Genomic DNA, 25,086 nt, shown 5'->3' on the forward strand with positions numbered 1-25,086 from the left:
ACTTGATCCTCTGCTGCCTTCACTACTTCATCCCTCAGAGCTACCCATTCTTCTTCTACTGTATTTCTTTCCCCCATTCCTGTCAATTGTTCCCTTATGCTCTCCCTGAAACTCTCTACAACCTCTGGTTCTTTCAGTTTATCCAGGTCCCATCTCCTTAAATTCCCACCTTTTTGCAGTTTCTTCAGTTTCAATCTGCAGTTCATAACTAATAGATTGTGGTCAGAATCCACATCTGCCCCTGGAAATGTCTTACAATTTAAAACCTGGTTCCTAAATCTCTGTCTTACCATTATATAATCTATCTGATACCTTTCAGTATCTCCAGGATTCTTCCAGGTATACAACCTTCTTTCATGATTCTTGAACCAAGTGTTAGCTATGATTAAGTTATGCTCTGTGCAAAATTCAACAAGGCGGCTTCCTCTTTCATTTCTTCCCCCCAATCCATGTTAATCGATGTTAATAAACCAAAATAGCTCCCAAATTAGCTCCCATGCCCTCGAAATATAAATTCAGAAAATATCCCAAGCCACTCTCCTCGAACATATCCGCATCCTCTACACCTCCCGCCGCCTTGATCCTCCTCACCCCCTGGTTGCTCCTCTCCACTCCCATCCCTGCCCTCTGCCACGTCTTCACTGTTGTGTCCCCCCTACCCTCCATCTCCTTTCCCAAGGTGGCTTCCATCAACTCCCCCTCCATTTATCCCTCCTATCAACCTTTATCCTTTCTCCCCCTCCTTTCCTCTGTCCTTTTCCCAGGCTCCCTCTTCCCCCCTTCCATCCTCTTTCTTCCCCACCTCCCCTCTCTCTGTCCCCTTCTCGCCCCCACATCCTTTTGCATTTCCCTCCTCTGCCTCCCTTCATTCCCTCTCGCGTCTGCCCTGCCCCTCACCCCCTTTATTAGTCCCTCCCTCCTTGGTTACCACCCCTTTTCGTTTTTTTCCTTCCTCCCTCCTTGTTCTTCCCCCTCCTCCAGGTCCCCCCCCCCATCTGCCTTTGGCTCAGGTGTGTCATCTTTGTGCCGCCCTTTTCGTGCAGTGTTTTACAGTGCAGTGTTCCGTGTTGTGTCTTTTGGGAAGTGCTGCGAACGGCCATCATACTGTCGCTGGGTGTGCTTTTTATCTCTTGCAAACAGAAACCAGACTGTCGCCGTGTTTTTTAATTGTGTGTGTACTATGTTACTTGTCTGATTCCTGTGTCTTTTATTAACATTGCCAACCCCTTTTGCTTTCTGTTTTAACTTTCCGCATTTTTCCGCCATTTTACACTTTACGTCACCGTTTTATCGCCTGTTTTTCTTGTTTCTTTTCTTCTTCCGTTTTTGAAATAAAAGTCTGTAGGCTGTAGAGCAGCGTACTAAGCTGCTGCCAGCCCGCCCCCTTCGGGGGGAATTGAAAATCAATAAAGGAAAAAAAAAACAAGCCGCTCCACAAGTAGTAATTTACGAAATAGAAATAAGAGACAAATAGAGGGAAACTATAGTAAAAAAATAATGGAAAAAGAAAAGAATTTTAATCATAAATTTTGGAAGCATGGGAAGGGGGAAAACCGATAGAAATGGTTAAATTATTAGTTATTCTTATATATGAGAAAATCAATATTATAGTCACACAACGTAGATCTTGAACACCAAAGATAGCGTTTACTAAAGTATAAATAGACATACAATGCAATTATGATACTCCAGTCTCTATCCTCTAGTCCGTTCGAAGTCAATTAGGAGGTACAGCTTTGGGAAGCAACAATAGGAGCTTTATTAAACCAGGGTGCAATAATAAATCGCGACGAGATTGTTTTTTGGGAAGCATTAATTTCAGATCAGAATTAGAACTTTTGTCATGTTAGAGGAACGGGGAGGTGATCAATAATCTCTCTGACTAACGTCACTTCGTGTGAAGATTTAAATATTTTACGGAATTAACGATTTTTGGACAGATTCGGACTTTGTATTGTGATAATGGAAAAGCTTTACTTCACGCGACTAGTAATCATAGTTCGTGACAGTTTATGGATATTAAACGGGAACAATCTTTTTATCGAAAGTGACAGAACATTGTTCAGTATCTCTGATACTGACGGGATTCCAGATTAGATACTTATTGAAAGAACCCCTTTGAATGCGATGGTGTGAATGAACTGATTTATTAATAATTATTGTTAAAAAAAATAACGTGTTAATTTGAAACTGACTACTCGTCTTGAACTTTACTTCGATTTAGGTTCATAAATAATTAGGTTACGTGATTTTCACCAAGAATAAACTGCAGACTAGTAACTGAAACAAGTGAACGGGAATCTATTGAAAAAATGGTTCAAATGGCTCTGAGCCCTATGGGACTCAGCTGCTGAGGTCATTAGTCCCCTAGAACTTAGAACTAGTTAAACCTAACTAACCTAAGGACATCACAAACATCCATGCCAGAGGCAGGATTCGAACCTGCGACCGTAGCGGTCTCGCGGTTCCAGACTGCAGCGCCTTTAACCGCACGAACTGCTGAGGGCATCAGTCCCCTAGAAGTTGGAACTACTTAAACCTAAGTAACCTAAGGAAATCACAAACATCCATGCCCGAGGCAGCATTCGAACCTGCGACCATAGCGGTCGCGCGGTTCCAGACTGTAGCGCCTAGAACCGCTCGGCCACTCCCGCCGGCTCTATTGAAAACACTAGTATTAATTTACTTATGATTTTTTCCTTCAAAAGTGGGAAGACAATACGTGTAGTGACTCACTGGGGTTAATTTAAGAACTAGCCAGGATAAAACAAAACCCCTCAATACCAGTCAATATATAGATAAATTAACATTCCTACTTTCATGCAAGATGCGGAAGTCGGGATAGAAAAAAGGGTCGCTACACCTAATCATCACCATCGTAGCCATGTCGGTGTTTTTTTTTATATATATATTATTTTTTTCTTTGCGCAGGGGAAGAATGCGGGGCGATGGTAGCCAGGCGGCGGCTAGTCGCCGCGCTGCTGCTGGCGCTGCTGGCGGTGTGCGCGATGGGAGAGGAGAGCAACCGCGGGCCCAACTGCTCTTGCAGCGCTGAGGACGCGCGCCTGAGCGGCGTGCAGGGCGGCGGCTCCGTGCGCTGCTGGGGCTACCTGTGCAGCGGCCAGCTACTGGCCGACGCGGCGGCGGCGGCCGTGGGCGGCGGCCGGCCGCTGCTGGGGCTGGCGCTGTCGTCGCCTGCCGAGGCGCTGCCCGCCGCCACGCTGACCGCGGAGGCGCTGCGCCGGCTGGAGACGCTGCGGCTGGACGGCTGGCACGGCCTGCGCGCGCTGCCCGGCGCCGCATTCCGCGGGCTGTCGCGCCTGCGCCGCCTCTCCCTGTCTTTCTGCCCGCGGCTGCGCGCGCTGCCCGCCGACGCCTTCTCCGGCCTGGAGGCGCTGGAGGAGCTGCGCCTCGTGCAGGACGGTTTCTCCAGCCTGGCGCTGGTGGCGGCCGCGCTGTCGCCGCTGGCGCTGCCGTCGCTGCGCGCGCTCGACCTCAGCGAGAACCCGCTGGCCGCCGTGGGCGCCGGCGACCTGGCGCCCCTGGCCGGGTCGCCGCTGCGCGAGCTGCGCCTCGACAGCTGCCAGCTGGACTTCGTGCACAGCGCGGCGCTCAGCCCGCTGCGAAACCTCAGCACCCTCTCCCTCAGCGGTAACGCCCTCAACGAGTCCACGCTCACGGAGCTCGTGTCGGCACTGGTCGAAGGTAGCTACGTACGCTTTCGCATAATAGCCACACTGTACATTATACAAAATTCAAAATATTGTGAAACACCAGACACGAGTGATTTATAGACTTCTTGACAGCATGACAGAAGAGAATATTACTCACATGTATGTAACATAGCACCAGGTACTTGTAATTTGAAGCAATGGGACGTGGTTTACCGCAGGGCTCTATTTTACATCTACATCTACATTTATACTCCGCAAGTCACCCAACGGTGTGTGGCGGAGGGCACTTTACGTGCCACTGTCATTACCTACCTTTTCTGTTCCAGTCGCGTATGGTTCGCGGGAAGAACGACTGCCGGAAAGCCTCCGTGCGCGCTCGAATCTCTCTAATTTTACATTCGTGATCTCATCGGGAGGTATAAGTAGGTGGAAGCAATATATTCGATACCTCATCCAGAAACGCACCCTCTCGACACCTGGACAGCAAGCTACACCGCGATGCAGAGCGCCTCTCCTGAAGAGTCTGCCACTTGAGTTTGCTAGGCGCTTCAGTCCAGAACCGCGCGACTGCTACGGTCGCAGGTTCGAATCCTGCCTCGGGCATGGATGTGTGTGATGTCCTTAGGTTTAAGTGGTTCTAAGTCTAGGGGACTGATGACCTAAGATGTTAAGTCTAAGTCCCATAGTGCTCAGAGTCATTTGAACCTTCCTTTTTTTTTTTATTTTGCTAAACATCTCCGTGACGCTATCACGCTTACCAAATAACCCTGTGACGAAACGCGCCGCTCTTCTTTGGGTCTTCTCTACCTCCTCTGTCAACCCGATCTGGTACGGATCTCACACTGATGAGTAATACTCAAGTATAGGTCGAACGAGTGTTTTGTAAGCCACCTCCTTTGTTGATGGACTACATTTTCTAAGGACTCTCCCAATGAATATCAACCTGGTACCCGCCTTACCAACAATTAATTTTATATGATCATTCCACTTCAAATCGTTCCGCACGCATACTCCCAGATATTTTACAGAAGTAACTGCTACCAGTGTTTGTTCCGCTATCATATAATCATACAATAAAGGATCCTTCTTTCTATGTATTCGCAATACATTACATTTGTCTATGTTAAGGGTCAGTTGCCACTCCCTTCACCAAGTGCCTATCCGCTGCAGATCTTCCTGCATTTCGCTACAATTTTCTAATGCTGCAACTTCTCTGTATACTACAGCATCATCCGCGAAAAGCCGCATCGAACGTCCGACGCTATCTACTAGGTCATTTGTATATATTGCTAAAAGAAATGGTCCCATAACACTCCCCTGTGGCACGCCAGAGGTTACTTTAACGTTTGTACACGTCTCTCCATAGAGAACAGCATTCTGTGTTCTGTTTGCTAAAAAAAACTCTTCAATCCAGCCACACAGCTGGTCTGATATTCCGTAGGCTCTTACTTTGTTTATCAGGCGGCAGTGCGAAACTGTATCGAACGCCTTCCGGAAGTCAAGAAAAATAGCATCTACCTGGGAGCCTGTATCTAATATTTTCTGGGTCTCATGAACAAATAAAGCGAGTTGGGTCTCACACGATCGCTGTTTCCGAAATCCATGTTGATTCCTACAGAGTAGATTCTGGGTTTCCAGAAATTAAATGATACGCGAGCAAAAAACATGTTCTAAAATTCTACAACAGATCGACGTCAGAGATATAGGTCTATAGTTTTGCGCATCTGCTCGACGACCCTTCTTGAAGACTGGGACTACCTGTGCTCTTTTCCAATCATTTGGAACCTTCCGCTCCTCTAGAGACTTGCGGTACACGGCTGTTAGAAGGGGGGCAAGTTCTTTCGCGTACTCTGTGTTGAATCGAACTGGTAACCAGCCAGGTACACTGGACTTTCCTCTGTTGAGTGATTCCAGTTGCTTTTCTATTCCTTGGACACTTATTTCGATGTCAGCCATTTTTTCGTTTGTGCGAGGATTTAGAGAAGGAACTGCAGTTACTTGTGTTTGTGATATCCACTAAGGTGACAGCGATATGCACACATATAGACTGCGGTAGTACAGTGTACACGAGGTATAAAAGGCTGTGTATTGGCGGAACTGTCATTTGTACTCGAGTGATTCATGTGAAAAGATTTATGGCGTGATTCTGGCCGCAAGACAGGAATTAAAAAGCTCTGAACATGGAGTGGTAGTTGGAGCTAAAAGCATGGGGCATTTCATTTCGAAAATCTTTAGGGAATTCAAATTCAGAGATCCGCAGTGTCAAGAGTGTGCCGAGAATGCCAAATTGCAAGTATTACTAGAATGAAATTTTCACTCTACAGTGGAGTGTGCGCTGATATGAAACTTCCTGGCAGATTAAAACTGTGTGCCGGGCCGAGACTCGTACACGGGACCTTTGCCTTTCGCGAGCAAGTGCTCTACCGACTGAGTTACCCAAGCACGACTCACGCCCCAACCTCATAGCTTTAATTCCGTCAGTACCTCGTCTCCTACCTTCCAAACTTCACATAAGCTCCCCTGCGAACCTTGCAGAACTAGCACTCCTGGAGTTGTTCGCGATTGGTTTGAAGAACATTTTGGACCATTTCAGCGAATGATTTGGCAACCCTGATCCCCCTACGTGAATCTCATCCAACATTTCTGGGATATAATCGAGAGGTCAATCCACGCACAAAATCTTGCACCTGCAACACTTCCGCAGTTAAAGACGGCTATAGAGGCATAATGGCACAATATTTCTGCATGGGACTTCTAACGACTTGTTGAATCCATGCCACGCTGAGGTGCTGCTCTACGCTGGTCAGAAGGAGGTCTTACGAGTTATTAGGAGGTCTCACATGACTTGTCAGGTCAGTGTAAATCGTCATAGTGTACCTCACACAAAAGTCAAAATCTTCTGAAATACTAGACACGGGAAGTTCGTAGGTTTCACCTTATCTGAATGATAGAAAGAAGAGAATATTTAGTTCCACGTCTGCAACACAGCAACAACACTCAGGAATTTATACAACCAACTTCGTTTACCACCGTGATCTGTGTAGTGTCCTTGCGTTTTTGATACATGATCTTCGACTTGCACTATCGGAAGGGGCAGTTTTGTCCTTGTTGCAGCAGATACAGGTATAGAAATAAAAAGTAATACAAGGACATTCAGTTTGAACTTCCAGGCTGAGAAGCCGTGATCGATATATAAAGTCTATCCGTTGTTGTTGCGCCCCATCTACGCGTGTAAGAGACATTTCGAAGATAAATTGGCAATATGCCTCCCAAATTTGGGGATAGAAAGTCATGGAATAGAATTTGTACATAGACAACGGCTTCTTAGCCCAGCAATGACGTAAACAGTGCCTTTGCAGGAAACAGGCTCTAAGGGTTAGTCGCAGAAAACTGTAGCCAGTTCCCGAGGAAGCATATCCAGGACACATTTTTTAAAATCCTCTGACTTGTTTGATGCCCTCCACAATTCCTCTAGTACTTTGGACTACTTAACACCATTTCCCATCGTCCTATTCCTTCCTCTCCTCAGTGTTTCCCAAATGTTTGTTTCTTTGCCGCTTCTGTGTAGATCCTCCTCGTTCCTTTTCTTAACAGTCCATATGATTGTTAATCTCCTTCTGTAGCACCACATTCCATTCTCCTCTGCTCCGGTTTCCCCACTGTTCATGATTCACTGTCATGCAATGCTGTGCTCCAGACATACAGACTCAGAAACTTCTTCCTCAAATTAGGGCCATGTTTGATACCACTAGATATCTCTATTTCCCTTGGCTAACGCCGTCTTTGCCAGTGCTCGTCTACTTCTTATATCCTCCTTGCTTCCTCCGTCATTGGTTATTTTGCATTCTAGGTAGCAGAAATACTTAACTTCGTTTATTTCATGATCACCTTTTTTGATGTTACGCTTCTCACTATTCGTTTTTCTGCTGCTTATTTTCACCTTTCTTCGATTTACTCTCAGTCCCTTTTCTACATTCATTACACCGTTCTTTCTTCTCAACACATTTTGGAATTCTTCACCTTCACTGAGTATAGAAACGTCATCAGCGAATCTTTCATTGATGTCCTTTGAATTATAATCCCACTCTCGAACTTTTCTTTTAAATCCGTTAATACTTTCTCTGAACATGGATTGAAAAGTACTGGCGAAAGACTGCATCCCTGACTTAAGCCTTCTTAATCCGAGCCCTTCTTTCTTGGTCTTACAGTCTTATTGTTCCCCGTTCGTTCTTGTTCATATTGCATATCGCCCTTCTTTTCCTGTAGCTTACTTCTGTTTTTCTCACAATTTCGAATATCTTTCACACTTCACAATGTCAAAATCTTTTTCGAGGTCAAATGCTATGAGCGTGTCTTTTCTTTGTTCTTCAGCCTTGATTCCATATTCAAGCGCAATTTCACAACTGTCTCTTGGTGCCTTTGCTTCTCCTAGTCAAACTAGTAGTCGTCTAATAGATACTCATTTTTTTCTTATTTATCTGTATATTATTCTTGTCAGTAGCTTGGATGCATGTGTTGTTAAGCTGATTGAGAGATAGTTTCTGCTTGCTGTCTTCGGAATTGTCTAGATGATATTTTTCCGAAAGATTGATGATACGTCATCAGTCTCATACATACTGCATACCAACATGAATAGTCGTTTGGTTGTCATGTCCCCCAATGATTTTAGAAATTCCGATGGAATGTTATATGTCCCTTCTACCTCATTTTATCTCAAGTCTTCCACACCTATTTTAAATTCTGACTCAAATACGGCATCTCCTATGTTTTCGACATCGACTCCTATTTTTTCTTCTGTCAAGCCATCTATCAAGTTTTCTCCCCCATATAGACCTTCAATGAAATCTTTCCACTCATCTGCTGTTTCCTCTACGTTTAATATTGCACTCTTACGTTACTATCCTTTTTTAAATGGAGTTTTCCATATGCTGAGTCAATCCTTCCGACGATCGTTTCCAGGGCACGTAATGGAGTATAAAGTTTTTGGACAAAATTCTACCCGTAGAGAATATAGTGAAGCATCTAGGGGTAACCCTGGATGAGAAACTGGCACGGAGTGTTCATGTAAAGAACATACACTGAAAGTCTAACACAACTGTTATAGGCATACGTACTCAAATACAGAGATATGTGAACAGGCAGAATACGGCGCTGCGATCGGCAACGCCTATGTAAGAGAAAAGGTATATGACGCAGTGGTTAGATCGGTTACTGCTGCTACAATGGCAGATTATCAAGATTTAAGTGAGTTTGAACGTGATGTTACAGTCGGCGTAAGAGCGATAGGACACAGCGTCTCCGAGACAGCTATAAAATGGGGATTTTCCCGTGCGGCTATTTCACGAGTGTACCGTGAATATCAGGAAGCCGGTAAAACACCAAATTTGTAACATTGCTGCGGCCGGAGAAAGATACTGCAAGAACGGAACCAACGACGACTGAAGAGAATCGTTCAGCGTAGCAGAAGTGCAACCATTTCGCACATTGGTGCAGATTTCAATGCTGGATCATCAACAAGTGTCATCATACGAACCATTCAATGAAACACCATCGACATGGGCTTCTAGAGCTGAAGGTCCATGACACAAAGCTTTACGCCTCGTCATGGCCCATCAACGCCGACATTGATGACTGAAAACATGTTTCCTGGTCGGGCGAATCTCTTTTCATATTGTATCGAGAAGATGGTCGTGTACGGACATGGAGATAACCTCATGAATCCATGGACCCTGCATGTCAGCAGGGGACTGTTCAAGCTGTTGGAAGCTCTGTAATGGTGTGTGGCGTGAGCAGTCGGAGTGATATGGGATCCCTGATACGTCTAGATACGATTCTAACGGGTGACACGTACTTAAGCATCGTGTCTGATCACATGGATCCATTCATATCCATTATGCATTCCGACAGACTTGGGCAATTCCAGCAGGATAAAGCAACACCCCACACGTCCAGGATTGCTACAGAGTGGCTCCCGGAACTTCTGAGTTTAAACACTTCCGAAGGCCAACAAACTCCCCAGTCATGAACAATATTGATCATTCTGGGATGCCTTGCAACATGCTGTTCAGAAAAGATCTCCACCCCCTCGTACTCTTAGAGATTTATGGATCGAGTTTTAGATGCGTGGGTGCCCGTAACGTGCAAGGAATACGTTCATGAAGTTTGTGTGTTCTTATGTTTTGAAAATGTTGATTCTTTTGTTACCTGTAATGTGACAAATTAGATTTCACTACCAGTTTAACTGAAATTATCGTACTTAATTTTGTATTTGTTCTGCTTCCTTAAATTTTTTATTCAGCACAACTACTTATGTACTCAAATAAGTCACATAAAGTTAAATTACTGCGTTACAACAATACAACAACGTTTAATTTGATAGTGTCGTTTACTGCCTAGTTCCATAATAATTTAATAGCATGTGCCATGTTACATATACCCAATAGCACTTAATTAAGATGCAGGATTTTTATAAGGCCACCTTGATGGTCAAATTTTAACTATTTACAATAGTAAAACTACGCAATTCTTAATATCTCCTTTCTTCCCCACAATAGAAAAATAAATTGACTTTCTAATACTGCCGATAACACTAGCTTAAATGTCCGAATTAAAAATACAGAAACTGCTAAAACGTAAGCGGGCCTTAATCGGGACAGACGAGATAGCAGTGCCTGTGTTCTCAAGAAGTGTGATATAATGTTTCTTCGGACATGCATGCATGTCTTTTTTTCGCAGTACCAGGCCATCGACTCTCAATAAATACGAGGGTACTCCAAAAGAAATGCACACTATTTTTTTTAAATCCATCTTTTGTTCTACATGTTTGAAAGTTTTACAGTGTGTAGATACATCCTTTAGGAACAATATTTTCATTTCTCCACATAATTTCCATCCCTCTCAACTGCCTTACTCCATCTTGGAACCAGCGCCTGTATACCCGCACGGTAAAATTCTGGACCAACCTGTTGGAGCCACTGTTTGGCAGCGTGCACAAGGGAGTCATCATCTTCAAACCTTCTTCCACGAAGAGATTCTTTCAGTTTCCCAAAGAGATGATAGTCACATGAAATCAGATCAGGACTGTAAGGTGGGTGTTTCAGTGTTGTCCATCCGAGTTTTGTGATCGCTTCCATGGCTTTTTGACTGACATGTGGCCGTGTATTGTCGTGCAACAGCAAAACATCCTGCTTTTGCCGATGTGGTCGAACACGACTCAGTCGTGCTTGAAGTTTCTTCAGTGTCGTCACATAATCATCAGAATTTATGGTAGTTCCACTTGGCATTATGTCCACAAGCAAGAGTCCTTCGGAATCGAAAAACACAGCAGCCATAACTATTCCAGCAGAAGGAGTGGTTTTGAATTTCTTTTTTTTTTTCCTTGGGTCAATTTGCATGATGCCACTCCATTGATTGCCTCTGCGACTCTGGTGAAAAATGATGGAGCCATGTTTCATCATCTGTCATAATTCTTCCGAGAAATTCATCTGCACCATTCTCGTACTGATTAAAATTCTTCTGGGTATTATGCCGCGTCATTGCTTAAAACTAACAATAATAATAAACTAAAACCGACGTTTCGGCCGAATTGCAACGGCTTTCCTCAGGGCACGACTTAATCTTTCTCGTACTCTTTGAAACGTTCGCTGCATACCGTTTTTCTTGTTTCTTTGTGAGCCACTGTCAACATCCTGGGAACCCACCTGGCACAAAACTTTTTTAAAGCCAACACTTTCAGTATTCTGGAAACACTTCCTTCCCCTTTCGCAACGTAGCGTGACAATTCGTTCACTGTGATGCGTCTGTCAGCAGTCACCAATTCGTTAACCCTCTGCACATTGCCTGGAGTGTGTGCAGTACGAGGCCTGCCGCTGCGAGAACAATCCTCAATATTGTTGTGCCCGCTTTCATCACGTAACGTGCTTGCTCACCGACTAACTGTACTGCGATCGACAGCAGCATCTCCATACACCTTTTTCAACCTCTTGTGGACGTTTCTCACTGTCTCGTTTTCACAGCACACGAATTCTACGACAGCACGTTGCTTCTGACGAACGTCAAGTGTAGCAGCCATCTTGAAGGCATGCTGTGACGGCGCCATTCACGGGAACAGGTTGAACTAAGTTTGAAAACAAGCGGGAAGGATGTATCTACACACCGTAAAACTTTCATACATGCAGAATGAAAACTGTATTTTTACAAAAATAGTGTGCATTTCTTTCGGAGTGACCCTCGTACATACGATTGCAGGTTGTGACGCAAGGGCGACAAAAAAGGGAAGTTTAGGACTGACCGTGATTGTGGTACTGTATAGCCGAAGCGGTTAAGGTGACAGCTGGCGTAAAGTGGGAAATACGGGCCTTAATCCCAATCCGGCACAAAGTTTCGTGTCGACATTCTAATGCAAAGCCGAATTTGGTTATATTCGTAATTTCGATTGCATTTCCTGCATTAATTAACACGCCTACATTAATAAGAAAATTAACAAATCTCATTTTTGTTTAACGGCCTTGCCGCTGTGGATACACTGGTTCCCTTGAGATCACCGAAGTTAAGCGCTGTCGGGCGTGGTCGGCACTTGGATCTACATCTACATCTACATCCATGCTCCGCAAGCCAGCTGACGATGTTAGGCGGAGGGTACCTTGAGTACCTCCATCGGTTCTCCCTTCTATTCCAGTCTCTTACTGTTCGTGGAAAGAAGGATTGTCGGTATGCCTCTGTGTGCGCTCTAATCTCTCTGGTTTTATCCTCATGGCCTCTTCGCGAGATATACGTAGGAGGGAACAATATACTGCTTGACTCCTCGGTGAAGGTATGTTCTCGAAATTTCAAGAAAAGCCCGTACCGAGCTACTGAACGTCTCTCGTGCAGAGTCTTCCACTGGAGTTTATCTATCATCTCCGTAACGCTTTTGGACTACTAAATGATCCTGTAACGAAGCGCGCTGCTCTCCGTGTCCAAGGAATAGAAAAGCAACTGGAATCACTCAAAAGAGGAAAGTCCACTGGACCTGACGGGATACCAATTCGATTCAACACAGAGTACGCGAAAGAACTTGCCCCCCTTCTAACAGCCGTGTACCGCAAGTCTCTACAGGAGCGGAAGGTTCCAAATGATTGGAAAAGAGCTCAGGTAGTCCCAGTCTTCAAGAAGGGTCGTCGAGCAGATGCGCAAAACTATAGACCTATATCTCTGACGTCGATCTGTTGTAGAATTTTAGAACATGTTTTTTGCTCGCGTATCATTTAATTTCTGGAAACCCAGAATCTACTCTGTAGGAATCAACATGGATTTCGGAAACAGCGATCGTGTGAGACCCAACTCGCTTTATTTGTTCATGAGACCCAGAAAATATTAGATACAGGCTCCCAGGTAGATGCTATTTTTCTTGACTTCCGGAAGGCGTTCGATACAGTTCCGCACTGTCGCCTGATAAACAAAGTAAGAGCCTACGGAATATCAGACCAGCTGTGTGGCTGGATTGAAGAGCTTTTAGCAAACAGAACACAGCATGTTGTTATCAATGGAGAGACGTCTACAGACGTTAAAGTAACCTCTGGCGTGCCACAGGGGAGTGTTATGGGACCATTGCTTTTAGCAATATATATAAATGACCTAGTAGATAGTGTCGGTAGTTCCATGCGGCTTTTCGCGGATGATGCTGTAGTATATAGAGAAATTACAGCATTAGGAAATTGTAGCGAAATGCAGGAAGATCTGCAGCGGATAGGCACTTGGTGCAGGGAGTGGCAACTGACCCTTAGCATAGACAAATGTAATGTATTGCGAATACATAGAAAGAAGGATCATTTATTGTATGATTATATGATAGCGGAACAAACACTGGTAGCAGTTACTTCTGTAAAATATCTGGGAGTATGCGTGCGGAACGATTTGAAGTGGAATGATCATATAAAATTAATTGTTGGTAAGGCGGGTACCAGGTTGAGATTCATTGGGAGAATCCTTAGAAAATGTAGTCCATCAACATAGGAGGTGGCTTACAAAACACTCGTTCGACCTATACTTGAGTATTGCTCATCAGTGTGAGATCCGTACCAGATCGGGTTGACGGAGGAGATAGAGAAGATCCAAAGAAGAGCGGCGCGTTTCGTCACAGGGTTATTTGGTAACCGTGATAGCGTTACGGAGATGTTTAACAAACTCAAGTGGCAGACTCTGCAAGAGAGGCGCTCTGCATCGCGGTGTAGCTTGCTCGCCAGGTTTCGAGAGGGTGCGTTTTTGGATAAGGTATCGAATATATTGCTTCCCCCTACTTATACCTCCCGAGGAGATCACGAATGTAAAATTAGAGAGATTAGAGCGCGCACGGAGGCTTTCAGACAGTCGTTCTTCCCGCGAACCATACGCGACTGGAACAGGAAAGGGAGGTAATGACAGTGGCACGTAAAGTGCCCTCCGCCACACACCGTTGGGTGGCTTGCGGAGTATAAATGTAGATGTAGATGTAGATCTTCTCTATCTCTTTCATCAAACCTATCTGGCACGGATCCCACACCGCTGAGCAATATTCAAGCAGTGGGTGAACAAGCGTACTGTAACCTACTTCCTTTGTTTTCGGATTGCATTTCCTTAGGATTCTTCCAATGAATCTCAGTCTGGCATCTGCTTTACCGACGATCAACTTTATATGATCATTCCATTTTAAATCACTCCTAATGCGTACTCCCAGATAATTTATGGAATTAACTGCTTCCAGTTACTGACCTGCTATATTGTAGCTAAATGATATGGGATCTTTCTTTCTATGTATTCGCAGCACATTACACTTGTCTACATTGAGATTCAATTGCCAATCCCAGCACCATGCGTGAATTCGCTGCAGATCCTCCTGCATTTCAGTACAATTTTCCGTTGTTAAAACCTCCCGATATACCACAGCATCATCCACAAAAAGCCTCAGTGAACTTCCGATGTCATCCACAAGGTCATTTATGTATATTGTGAATAGCAACGGTCCTACGACACTCCTCTGCGGCACACCTGAAATCACTTTTACTTCGGAAGACTTCTGTCCATTGAGAATGACATGCTGCGTTCTGTTATCTAGGAAATCTTCAATACAATCACACAGTTGGTCTGATAGTCCATATGCTCATTAAACGACTGTGGGGAACTGTATCGAACGCCTTGCGGAAGTCAAGAAACACGGCATCTACCTGGGAACCCGTGTCTATGGCCCTCTGAGTCTCGTGGACGAATAGCGCGAGCTGGGTTCCACACGACTGTCTTTTTCGAAACCCATGCTGATTCCTACAGAGTAGATTTCTAGTTTCCTGAAAAGTCATTATACTCGAACATAATACGTGTTCCAAAATTCTACAATTGATCGACGTTAGAGACATAGGTCTATAGATCTGCACATCTGTTCGACGTCCCTTCTTGAAAGCGGGGATGACCTGTGCCCTTTTCCAATCCTTTGGAACGCTACGCTCTTCTAGAGACCTACGGTACACCGCTGCAAGAAGGGGGGCAAGCTCCTTCGCGTACTCTGTGTAAAATCGAACTGGTGTCCCATCAGATCCAGCGGCCTTTCCTCTTTTGAGCGATTTTAATTGTTTCTCTATCCCTCTGTCGTCTATTTCGATATCTACCACTTTGTCATCTGTGCGACAATCTAGAGAAGGAAGAAGAGTGCAGTCTTCCTGGGTGACCATCCAGGCCGCCATGCGCTGTTGCCATTTTTCGGGGTGCACTCAGCCTCGTGATGCCAATTGAGGAGCTACTCGACCGAACAGTAGCGGCTTCGGTCAAGCATACCATCACAACGACCGGGAGAGTGGTGTGCTGACCCCATGCCCCTTCTATGCGCATCCTGCTTGAGGATGACACGGCGGTCGGATGGTCCCAGTAGGCCACTCGTGGCCTGAAGACGAAGTGACTTCATTTAGTGGAGTCGAAGGCCTTTTCAGAGCCTAGAAAAAGAATGTGAAGACTAGTGACGAATTCATTTGACTGTTGTATAATGACTCTAAGAGTGTTTATTTTATCTGTAGACGAACGATTACTTCTAAAATCAGCTTGCTGCTTTTTTATCTGTAGTTCAACTTGCACCTTGATTTTGTTAAGGATTCTTCTCGCTAAAACTTCGCTTGAAATCATAAGCAAGGTGATTCCCCTCCAGTTAAGATTGTCGGAGTTGTGTTCTTTTTTTGGGAAATGTTGTGAGAAATCCTCTCCACTCCCGTCGCATGCTCTCCAAATTCCAGATCTTTATCAAAAGAGGGCGTAGATGATCAGTGGCTACGTCTGGGTCAGTAATCAGAAGATCTGATGCAATGTTCTCTGCCCATGGGGCCTTTCCATTCTTTACCAGCTTGATTGTTGTCTTGATATCATCGTTTGAGGATGGCTCCAAAGTAATTGGGAGCTGTAGTTAAGAGCTCCAACGTCAGGCGCGTAATGGGGCCCATTAGGAAAATGGCTGCCAAGGAGGGGAAGGAAGCCAGTGTGCACTCCGTGTGCATGCCGGGGGAGCCATTCCGGATGTGGAAAGGGTGCTTCCGGCTGCCATGAAGTGTACGGGGTGCAGCCAACTGCAGGTGGTGGTCCATGTCGGTACCATTGACGTGTGTGTCTTTGGGTCGGAGGAGATTCTCTCTGGTTTCGGGCGGCTAGTGGAAATGGTAAAGACTGCCAGTCTTCCTTCAGAGATTAAGGCGGAGCTCACCATCTGCAGCATCGTCGACAGAACCGACTGTGGTTCTTTGGTGCAGAGCCGAATTGAGGGTCTGAATCAGAGGCTCAGGAGGTTCTGTGACCGTGTAGGCTGCAGATTCCTTGACTTGCGCCATCGGGGTGGCCTGAAGACGGAGATCTTTCATTTATGTTTAACGTTTCGGGGCATTTGTCGAATTTTCAACCTTTCTTATGTGACACAGTTCGTCGATCAGTGTCGTGGAGAAATCTGAAAGACGCGTGTGCCGGACTTGCAGGTAACTCGTCGCTGCGCGTGCTGGAGTTGTCGGGCGCGGGTTTCCAGAAGCGGCCGCCGCCGGAGCTGCTGTCGGCGGTGGGCCGGTCGGGCGTGACGAACCTGTCGCTGGCGGGCAACCGCTTCCAGACGCTGTCGGCGGGCGCGTTCCCCGCCATGGCGCGGCTGCGCCACCTCGACCTGGGCGACGTGGCCGCCGTGTCGGTGCAGGAGGGCGCGCTCGACCCCGCGCTGCTGCCCCGCCTGAGCACGCTGCTGCTCGGCGGCAACAGCCTGCCCGGCGCCTCGGCCGGCTGCCTGCTGCCGCAGCTGCACTCGCTCGACCTCTCCGCCAACTCGCGCGAGAAGCCGTCCCCGTCCGTCTTCGCCCTCGGCGAGAACAGCTTCGCCCACATGCACAACCTCTCCTACCTCAACCTGTCTTACAATAACATACACTTCCTGCTCAAAGACACTTTCGGTGGCCTCACCAACCTGGACCAGGAACTCTCCCTGAAGCACGGCCACATTTCTAGGATCGAGGTGGGTGCCTTCCACGATCTGAACAAACTGCGCTTCTTGACACTGGAGGACAACCGCCTGTCGGGAACCAATCTCACGGAGGGAGTGTTCCGAGGACTGGACAGCCTCGAAGTACTCCTGCTGGGGAACTGCGGTATCACGCACCTTGCCGACGACCCGAGTGTGTTCGTCCACCTCGTGAGTCTGCAGTACCTGAGCCTGGAGCGAAACGGCATACACAGCATCAGTGGCGCCGTTTTCGCGCCCCTCACGAATTTACTGGGAATCGATTTGTCCCACAACGAGCTAGAGTCGTGGAAGAGAGGACGGCTGTTCGACAACAATTCGAGGCTGGACACTGTGCTGCTCTCGTTCAACAGGATGACGTACCTGTCTCCCGCCATGCTGGACGACTTCTCCGGTCGGGCGCGCGTGGAGTTGGGGGACAACCCGTTCATCTGCTACGCGCCGCTGTACAAGAACGTCAGGGAGTGGCTGAGCGCGAACGGGGGCAGCGCAGGGAACTTGAGTGGCGAGGCGGCTCCCGCGTGCTACTCTCCGGACGCGTGGCGCGACCGCAACCTCTCGCAGTTCTTGCAGGCGCTGCAGGACGGAACCGCCGCGCCGGTGAAGACCTCCGCCTGGTGGCCCGGCGCTGTCGGCGGCTCCCTGCTGGTGCTGGTGCTGCTGGTGGCCGCCGTGTGCTACAACCAGCGCGCCTACCTCCGCTACTGGCTCTTCCTGGCGCGCACCGACCTCCTGGGCCGGTCGTGCGCCGGCCGCGCCGACGGCGCCCTGCAGTCGTACACCAACTACCAGTACGACGCCTTCGTGTCGTACAGTAGCGAGGACCGCAACTTCGTGGTGCGGCTCGTGGCGATGCTCGAGAACTACGAGCCGTTCCTCAAGCTGTGCGTGTTCGAGCGCGACTTCCAGGTGGGCTCGGCCATCTCGGAGTGCGTGCTGCAGTCGGTGGCGCTGAGTCGGCGCACCCTGCTAGTGGTGAGCGACGCGTTCGCGCGCTCGCAGTGGTGCCGCTGGGAGGCGACGCTGGCGCAGCACCAGCGCATCTTCGGCGACGAGGGCGCGCTCGTCATCGTCAAGCTGGGCGAGGTGCCGGGCGCGCACCTCACGCCCACGCTGCGCCACCTGCTGCGCACGCGCCTCTACCTCGAGTGGGACCCCGAGCCCGCCAAGCAGCGCCTCTTCTGGCAGAAGCTGCGCGCCGCGCTCTCCCCGCCCGCCATCGCCGTCAAGGCTGGCGACCAGTGACGTCACGGCGTCTCTCTGTCCAACCAGGGCTCGCGGGCCACTTGGGCGGAGTATCTTCTCGATCAGCTGCCTTCTCTGATCTGTGTAGTAGTGCTTATATCCAGGCTACTCTTTCACCACGTTCCTCGGAATTGTACATACGTTCGCCGTCTCACTCCACCGACTACTGGCCATTCTGTAATGGCCAGTCACGATCTCAACACATTCCTCGATGAAGAAACATCGACCACGGATTAGACTCCCCTACAGCATTCTTCATATTTTCGTCATTTTCGCGATTCCTCATTTCATATTTTCGTATTTGAGATCTAGATCGCCCCTTCGATCCTGGTTCGACGGAGCTTCTCAGGACCAAGCTGTCTTCCTTCCCCTGTGTTTCTTTTGTTGTGTCGCAGTGTCAATTGCACCAAAATTTCTTCACGACTGATTTCAGCTCTTGGCCATTTTCACGGTTTTTCAACTGAATAACAGCAGTCACTCTGACTGTTGCAGTGTGCCAGATGCACGGACAGCGGTAGTTTGAGTGTATGTGGTGCAACTAATAAAAATAAATGTCGTGTGACTTGGTCCTCCCGTCGGGTAGACCGTTCACCGGGTGCAAGTCTTTTGATTTGACGCCACTTCGGCGACTTGCGCGTCGATGGGGATGAAATGATGATGATGATTAGGACAACACAACACCCAGTCCCTGAGCAGAGAAAATCTCCGACCCAGCCGGGAGCGGAACCCGAGCCCTTAGGATTGACATTGTGTCGCGCTGACCGCTCAGCTACCGGGGGCGGACTGCGGTGCAACTGACAGATGGGCTCCCGTTGTTCTTTTGCAAACACTTGAAAATGGCTTAAGAGCTGAAATCAGTCGTGGAGAAATTTTGGGAGACTGTTGCTGCCGGTTGAATAAAAATACTGGAGGTTACGATGTCCAGTTTCCCAGCAAAATATTCCAGACAATAACATTGTAATGACTGTGTTTCAAGTATCTACCTAAGGAAAGACTGAAAATTAGTACAAGGAATTTTCAGTAAAGACTAGTAGGAATTTTCAGTAAAGACTAGTAGTCATTTTCTAAAAACTCTATTTCAGAGGTTCAATATTCTGTCCACCCAATGTGATTCAATTCTACCATCACCGTTGTCGCCCCTCGAAGTCGTGATGAAGGTCGTCCTCGCCTCTTAAACGCTACTGCCAGGGTTTCATTACCTAAAAGTCTCATGGTATCACATGTATCTCTGCTACAATTTGGGTAACGTGAGGCCTGGTATTAGCTGATGAAGCTTCCACCGTCCAACAGATATTTGGTCTTCTTTGGAATGTGACCCATCATCAGTTGGCTCATAATGTTTTGCTACCGTGCATCACCCTCATCTCCAACATACTGTTTCCAATAGCAGAACACAAACAACACGATTCTCCTATTGATCTGCGATAAACAGTCGTGGTATCCAGAGTGTGCATATTCTAGACATGTGAAAAGGTTCCTTTAAAAGAGTGTGAACACTTCCAGAATACCATCAAGCTGTCTAATGTTGAGTCGCGATCACTGCGAATAATAACGGCCGCAGTACTGACTGTTGTACCTTCAAAGACCGTCAGAGGTGTGCCTCCGCAACGTTCCCGGCTATTTTTAAAAGCCCTGTGCCAACGAAAACGCCCTGTAAGGGACATGGCACACTGACCAAAAGTTCTCTACAACTCGTCACATATTACACAACCATTTATGTCCAGACGAACACAAAAATTATATCGTGTAACGCTTCTCACGAAACTCGAACACGTTAAAGTTTTAAAGGCGAGAAAAATGCACAGACACTTCGATTCCCTGCTCCAGCTCATAGCGAGAGTGCTGGAAGCACGACAGCAGAGTCTATCACGTAGGTTGCTTCGACAGTGATAGGTGGCCCATTTACTCGCTACCCGTTATTCAGAGAGTTAGGAAAGAAAATAGCAACATGAACCCGGCTGAAAAATCATAAACCTGGAAATTTCCAATTTCACCGGAATACAGAAATATAGTCCATGTATTGTGGTATAAATTGTGAGACAATTTGACTTCCAGGATTTTACGTTTATACTGATATTCTGTGTGAATTACCTGTAAATGGTACGGAGCTCTCTGTTGACGTATATAACCGAAGTTTAGAACTTGTCCACTTTTGAAAGAAAAACCTCTGGATTTTGGCCTTATTAAAGTAAATATTTTTTTCTTGTATACTTTACAAAAATCTGTTGTGCGGTTTCAAGGCGTATTTTCCTGGTCAACTTACCTTGTGTTTGTAATTGATTCCACAACGCTGAAAATATTGACTTTGAAAATAGTGCACTTTTCTATCTTTGAAATTAAAATCATCATTGACACAATCTGCTGAATTCTGTGTATCATTTTGCTGTACTCGTATTTACCATGAATCGATTTTTGTGATGTATGGGGAGCAACTGACTTTCTAACAATTATGGAGAAGGCGTATCCTGAGCAGAAGACTCTTGTATATACTTTTTCTAAATTTGTTTAATCTTTAGGTACTGCTATGATGTAGAGTTATGGACATCGATTCCCATGTCAAGTGTCGACCAATTCTTATAAGACTGATAACAATATTTTAAAATACGTTACTCTTACTGTATATGTGCTTGTTGATTTGCTATGTAAATGACATTGCAAAAACTTTGACTTACTATTTAGTTGAGACATGCAGTGACTTGTTATTATACAGCGCCATTTTGAGTGTTGTGTACTGTCTGTGATAAGGAAATGTAACACGGTGCTTTTCTATTACTATTTCTTATGTATATAATCCACAGCGTTTGCGTTACTTTGTGTTAAGACATGAAACTGATGATACACTTAGACTGGATTAAATGTGCCTTGTCTCCGATATTTCGATATGACACTTGTTTATTAAACAGTTGCAGGACAAATTACTGTAATCTAAATTTGGTTTATAAATCAGAAATGTATTGTGCTAAACATTCCATTTTAAATTTCACGCTTTGAGCCAAGTGCAGTTTACAAGCACTACATATAATTATGATTACAGTTCGTTATTATGATACCAGTAAACTGGACAATGCACTTTTGGTTTGGTTTCGATATATCTCTTCCTATTTCATTGATTCCATCTTGATGTTTTTTTGTGTAAGTGGTATGTTACTTTAATAATATGCTGTTATTTAAAAACAAGAGGACGCAAGAAAGAAAATAAAATGTTTACCTTGCCATGTAATTTTCCTTTCCTCTATTTCACCTACTAATATTAAGAAATCGATCTTTTTTTTATCTTCTATTTGTTCATGAAAGTGAAACTGGTGATATCTTGAGATGAGACACTAACGTTCGGGGACATTTCATACCATACATAGCAAACCAATGTCATAATAACCAGTACTTTCAAATAATTCTCTAAAACTCATATCATCGCACAGGACGGTAGCCATATAAGAATTTCTGTGCCATAAGGTCCCTCCCGTAAAATAATATACATTCCCTTGATACATGTAGTTTTAACTATAAATGCAAAGAGTTTTCGATGAGTCGAAGAATAATTTTTCATGCGTGTCCGGGTCGTGACGCCATCGCACTGTTCGCTATACGCACTGCGCCAGTAGCTGTGACGGTCTTATTAAACGCAGAATACGCCACCTCGTTCTAAAGTTCTCAGTTGTTTGACTGGTTTGATGCGGCCCGCCACGAATTCCTCGCCTCTTCAACTTGGAGTAGGTTTTGAACCCAACGTCCTCAATTATTTGCAGGATGTAATCCAATCTCTGTCTTCCTCTCCAATTTTTATCCTCTACATCTCCCTCTAGAACGATTGACACTATTCCTGACGTCCTAACACATCTCCTATCATTTTATCCCTTCTTACTGTCAGAGTTTTCCATGTTCCTTTCTCGGCTGACTCTGCGTAAAAGCTCCTTATTCCCTACCTTATCAGTCAACCCAATTTTCAACATTCTTCTGTAGCGCCACATTTCAGGCGCTTCGATTCTTTTCAGTTCCGGTTTTCCCACAGTCTATGACTCAGTAGCACACAATGCTGTGGTGCAAACGTCTAGTAGGGCATACGATTGACACCAATAGACTTCTTTTAGCCTGGGACGCATCATTGCCTGCACTAGTCTGATTTTTTACGTCGTCTTTGCTTCGTCCATCATAGGCTATTTTACTTTCAAGGTAGCAGAATTCCTTAACTTCGCCTACTTCGTGACCACCAATTTTGATGTTAATCTTCTCGCTGTTCTGATTCCTGCTCCTTACCTTTACTTTCGTACCGAGCGAGGTGGCGCAGTGGCTAGCACACTGGACTCGCATTCGGGAGGACGGCGGTTCAATCCCGCGTCCGGCCCTCCTGATTTAGGTTTCCCGTGATTTCCGTAAATCGCTCCAGGCAAATGCCGGGATGGTTCCTTTGAAAGGGCACGGCCGCCTTCGTTCCCCATCCTTCCCTAATCCGATGAGACCGATGACCTCGCTGTCTGGTCTCCTGCCCCCAAAACAATCCAAATCCTTTACTTTCGTCTTCTTTTTCGGTTTACTCTCAATCCATATTGTGTACTGATTAGTATGCTCATTACACTCAACAGATTCTGTAATTATTCTTCACTTTCATTGAGGATTGCAATGCCAGCAGTGAGTATACCCTTGGTCCCTTTTCACCCTTCATTTTAACCCCAGTCTTCAACCTTTCTTTTATTTCCGTCGTTGCTTCGTTGATGTATACATTGAACAGTGAGAGCGGAAGAACGCACTCTTTTCTTACATTCTTTAATCCGAATACTTCGCTCTTGTTCTTACACTCTTATTGAATCTCCTTGGTTCTTGTGCGTATTGCACATTAATCGTCGTTTCCTATAACTTACTTCCATTTTTTTCCAGAATTTCGAACATATTGCAACATTTTACATTGTCAACCGCAACGTCAGGAATTCTTCTTTGATGCCATTACTTTTCCTAAAGCCAAAGTAATCGTCATCTAAGCCCGCCCTGCTAGCCGCACGGTTTAACGCGCTGCTTCCCGAGCGGGAAGGCGTGTCGGTCCCCAGCACGAATCCTCCCGGCAGATTAGTGTCGAGGTCCGATGTGCCGGCCAGCCTGTGGATGGTTTTTTAGGTGTTTTTCCATCTACCTCGGCGAATGCGGGCTGGCTGCGCAAACACCGTCTCCATATATGCGTATACCACACTTACTCTACCAATCAAGCATTTGGGGTTACACTCGTCTGGTATGAAACGTTGCTGGGTGTGGGGGGGGGGGGGGGGGTGATGAGGGGTGATGGGGGAGGAGGGGGGGGGGTCCTCTGGGGTCCGAAACCCGTAATAACCCTGGGTTCGGTGCGGGCTGGCGGTGGAGTGGGTGGACTGCTGTGGTCTGTTGTGGGGTTGTGCACCACTCAGGACTACGGCGAGACGAAGCCTCTCCGTCGTTTCTAGGGCCCCAATTTAATACACGATACACACAATCGTCATCTAACGGATACTCAGTTTTGTTTTCCATTCATCTGTATATTACTCTTGTCAGCAACTTGGATGCGTGAAATGCTAGACTGATTGTGTGGTAGTTCTCGCACTTACCTACTCGGTCTATCTTCATAATTGTGTGGATGATATTTCTCCGAAAGTCTGATAGTAAGTCGCTTGTATCACAGATTCTGCACACCACCAACTTGAATAGTTGTTTGATTCCCACTTGATGATTTCAGAAATTCTCATGGAATGTTATCTTGCCCTTCTGACTTACTTGATGTTAAGACTTCCTCATCTGTTTTAAATTCTGAGCACCTTATCTCTTCCATATCAACGCCATTTTTTTCTTCTATCACCCCATCAGATAACTCCTCCCCCTGGTAGAGGCCTTCAGTGTACTCTACTTCTTCCACCTATCCATTCTGTCTTCAGCGTTTAACAGAGGAATTCCCATTTCACTTTTAATTTTACCACCTTGCTTTTTATTTCACTGTACATAGTTCTGATTTTTCTATACGCTGAATCAGTCCTCCCGACGATCAGTTCTTGTTCGATTTCTCCATACTTTTCCTGCAGCCATTTCGTCTTTGCTTCCTGCACTTCCTATTTATTTCATTCCCGAGTGATTTGTATTTCTGCATTTCTATCTTTCCTTGAACATTTTTGTTCTTTCTTCATTCGGATGATCAATCGTAATATTTCTCCTGTTACCTTCCTGTTCAACATCCGCGATTCCTCCTTTTAGAGATGTCCACTCCTCTTCAAACGAACTGCCACTGTAGTATTCGTTACCACATTTAAAGTGAACTTCAGTCAGCTCTCATCATTCCTCATTACTCCAGTATCCCACTTTCTTTCACACAGGTTCGTGTGCTGGTTCCTTAAACTTCAGTTTACTCTTAACTGTCACTAAATTGTGATCTGAGTCAATATCTGCTCCTAGATACGCCTTACAATCGAATATTTGATTTCCTAATCTCTGGCTGACTGTGATGTATCCATTATCTGCGGGCCTTTTCCAAGTATGGCTCAAATGGCTCTAAGCACTGTGGGACTTAACATCTGATGTCATCAGTCCTCTAGACTTAAAACTACTTGAACGTAACTAACCTAAGGACATCACACACATCCACGCCCGAGGCAGGATTCGAACCTGCGACCGTAGCAGCAACGCGGTTTCGGACTGAAGCGCCTAGAACCGCTCGCCCACAACGGCCGGCTTTTC

The 25,086-nt window shown here is 46.0% G+C and overlaps 1 protein-coding gene and 1 long non-coding RNA gene across 2 annotated transcripts in view; both read left to right on the top strand.

Annotated features, from left to right (window-relative positions):
• The window catches only part of LOC126455675 (uncharacterized), a 299,825-nt gene extending 296,715 nt beyond the window's left edge, over positions 1-3,110 (top strand). The window contains exon 4 of the long non-coding RNA XR_007585351.1: positions 2,932-3,110. This is a non-coding gene — a long non-coding RNA (uncharacterized LOC126455675). The remainder of the gene's footprint in view (positions 1-2,931) is intronic.
• A 240-nt stretch (positions 3,111-3,350) lies between these two features.
• On the top strand, positions 3,351-21,581 carry LOC126456354 (toll-like receptor 4; the record flags this gene model as incomplete). The annotated part of the gene is made up of 2 exons (XM_050092106.1): positions 3,351-3,705; positions 16,631-21,581. Coding segments are annotated over 2 exons (2,127 nt in total), but the record flags the coding sequence as incomplete, so codon positions are not given.
• Positions 21,582-25,086: the final 3,505 nt, after the last annotated feature.

Source organism: Schistocerca serialis, chromosome 2, assembly GCF_023864345.2.
Source record: "Schistocerca serialis cubense isolate TAMUIC-IGC-003099 chromosome 2, iqSchSeri2.2, whole genome shotgun sequence".
NCBI lineage: Eukaryota > Metazoa > Arthropoda > Insecta > Orthoptera > Acrididae > Schistocerca > Schistocerca serialis.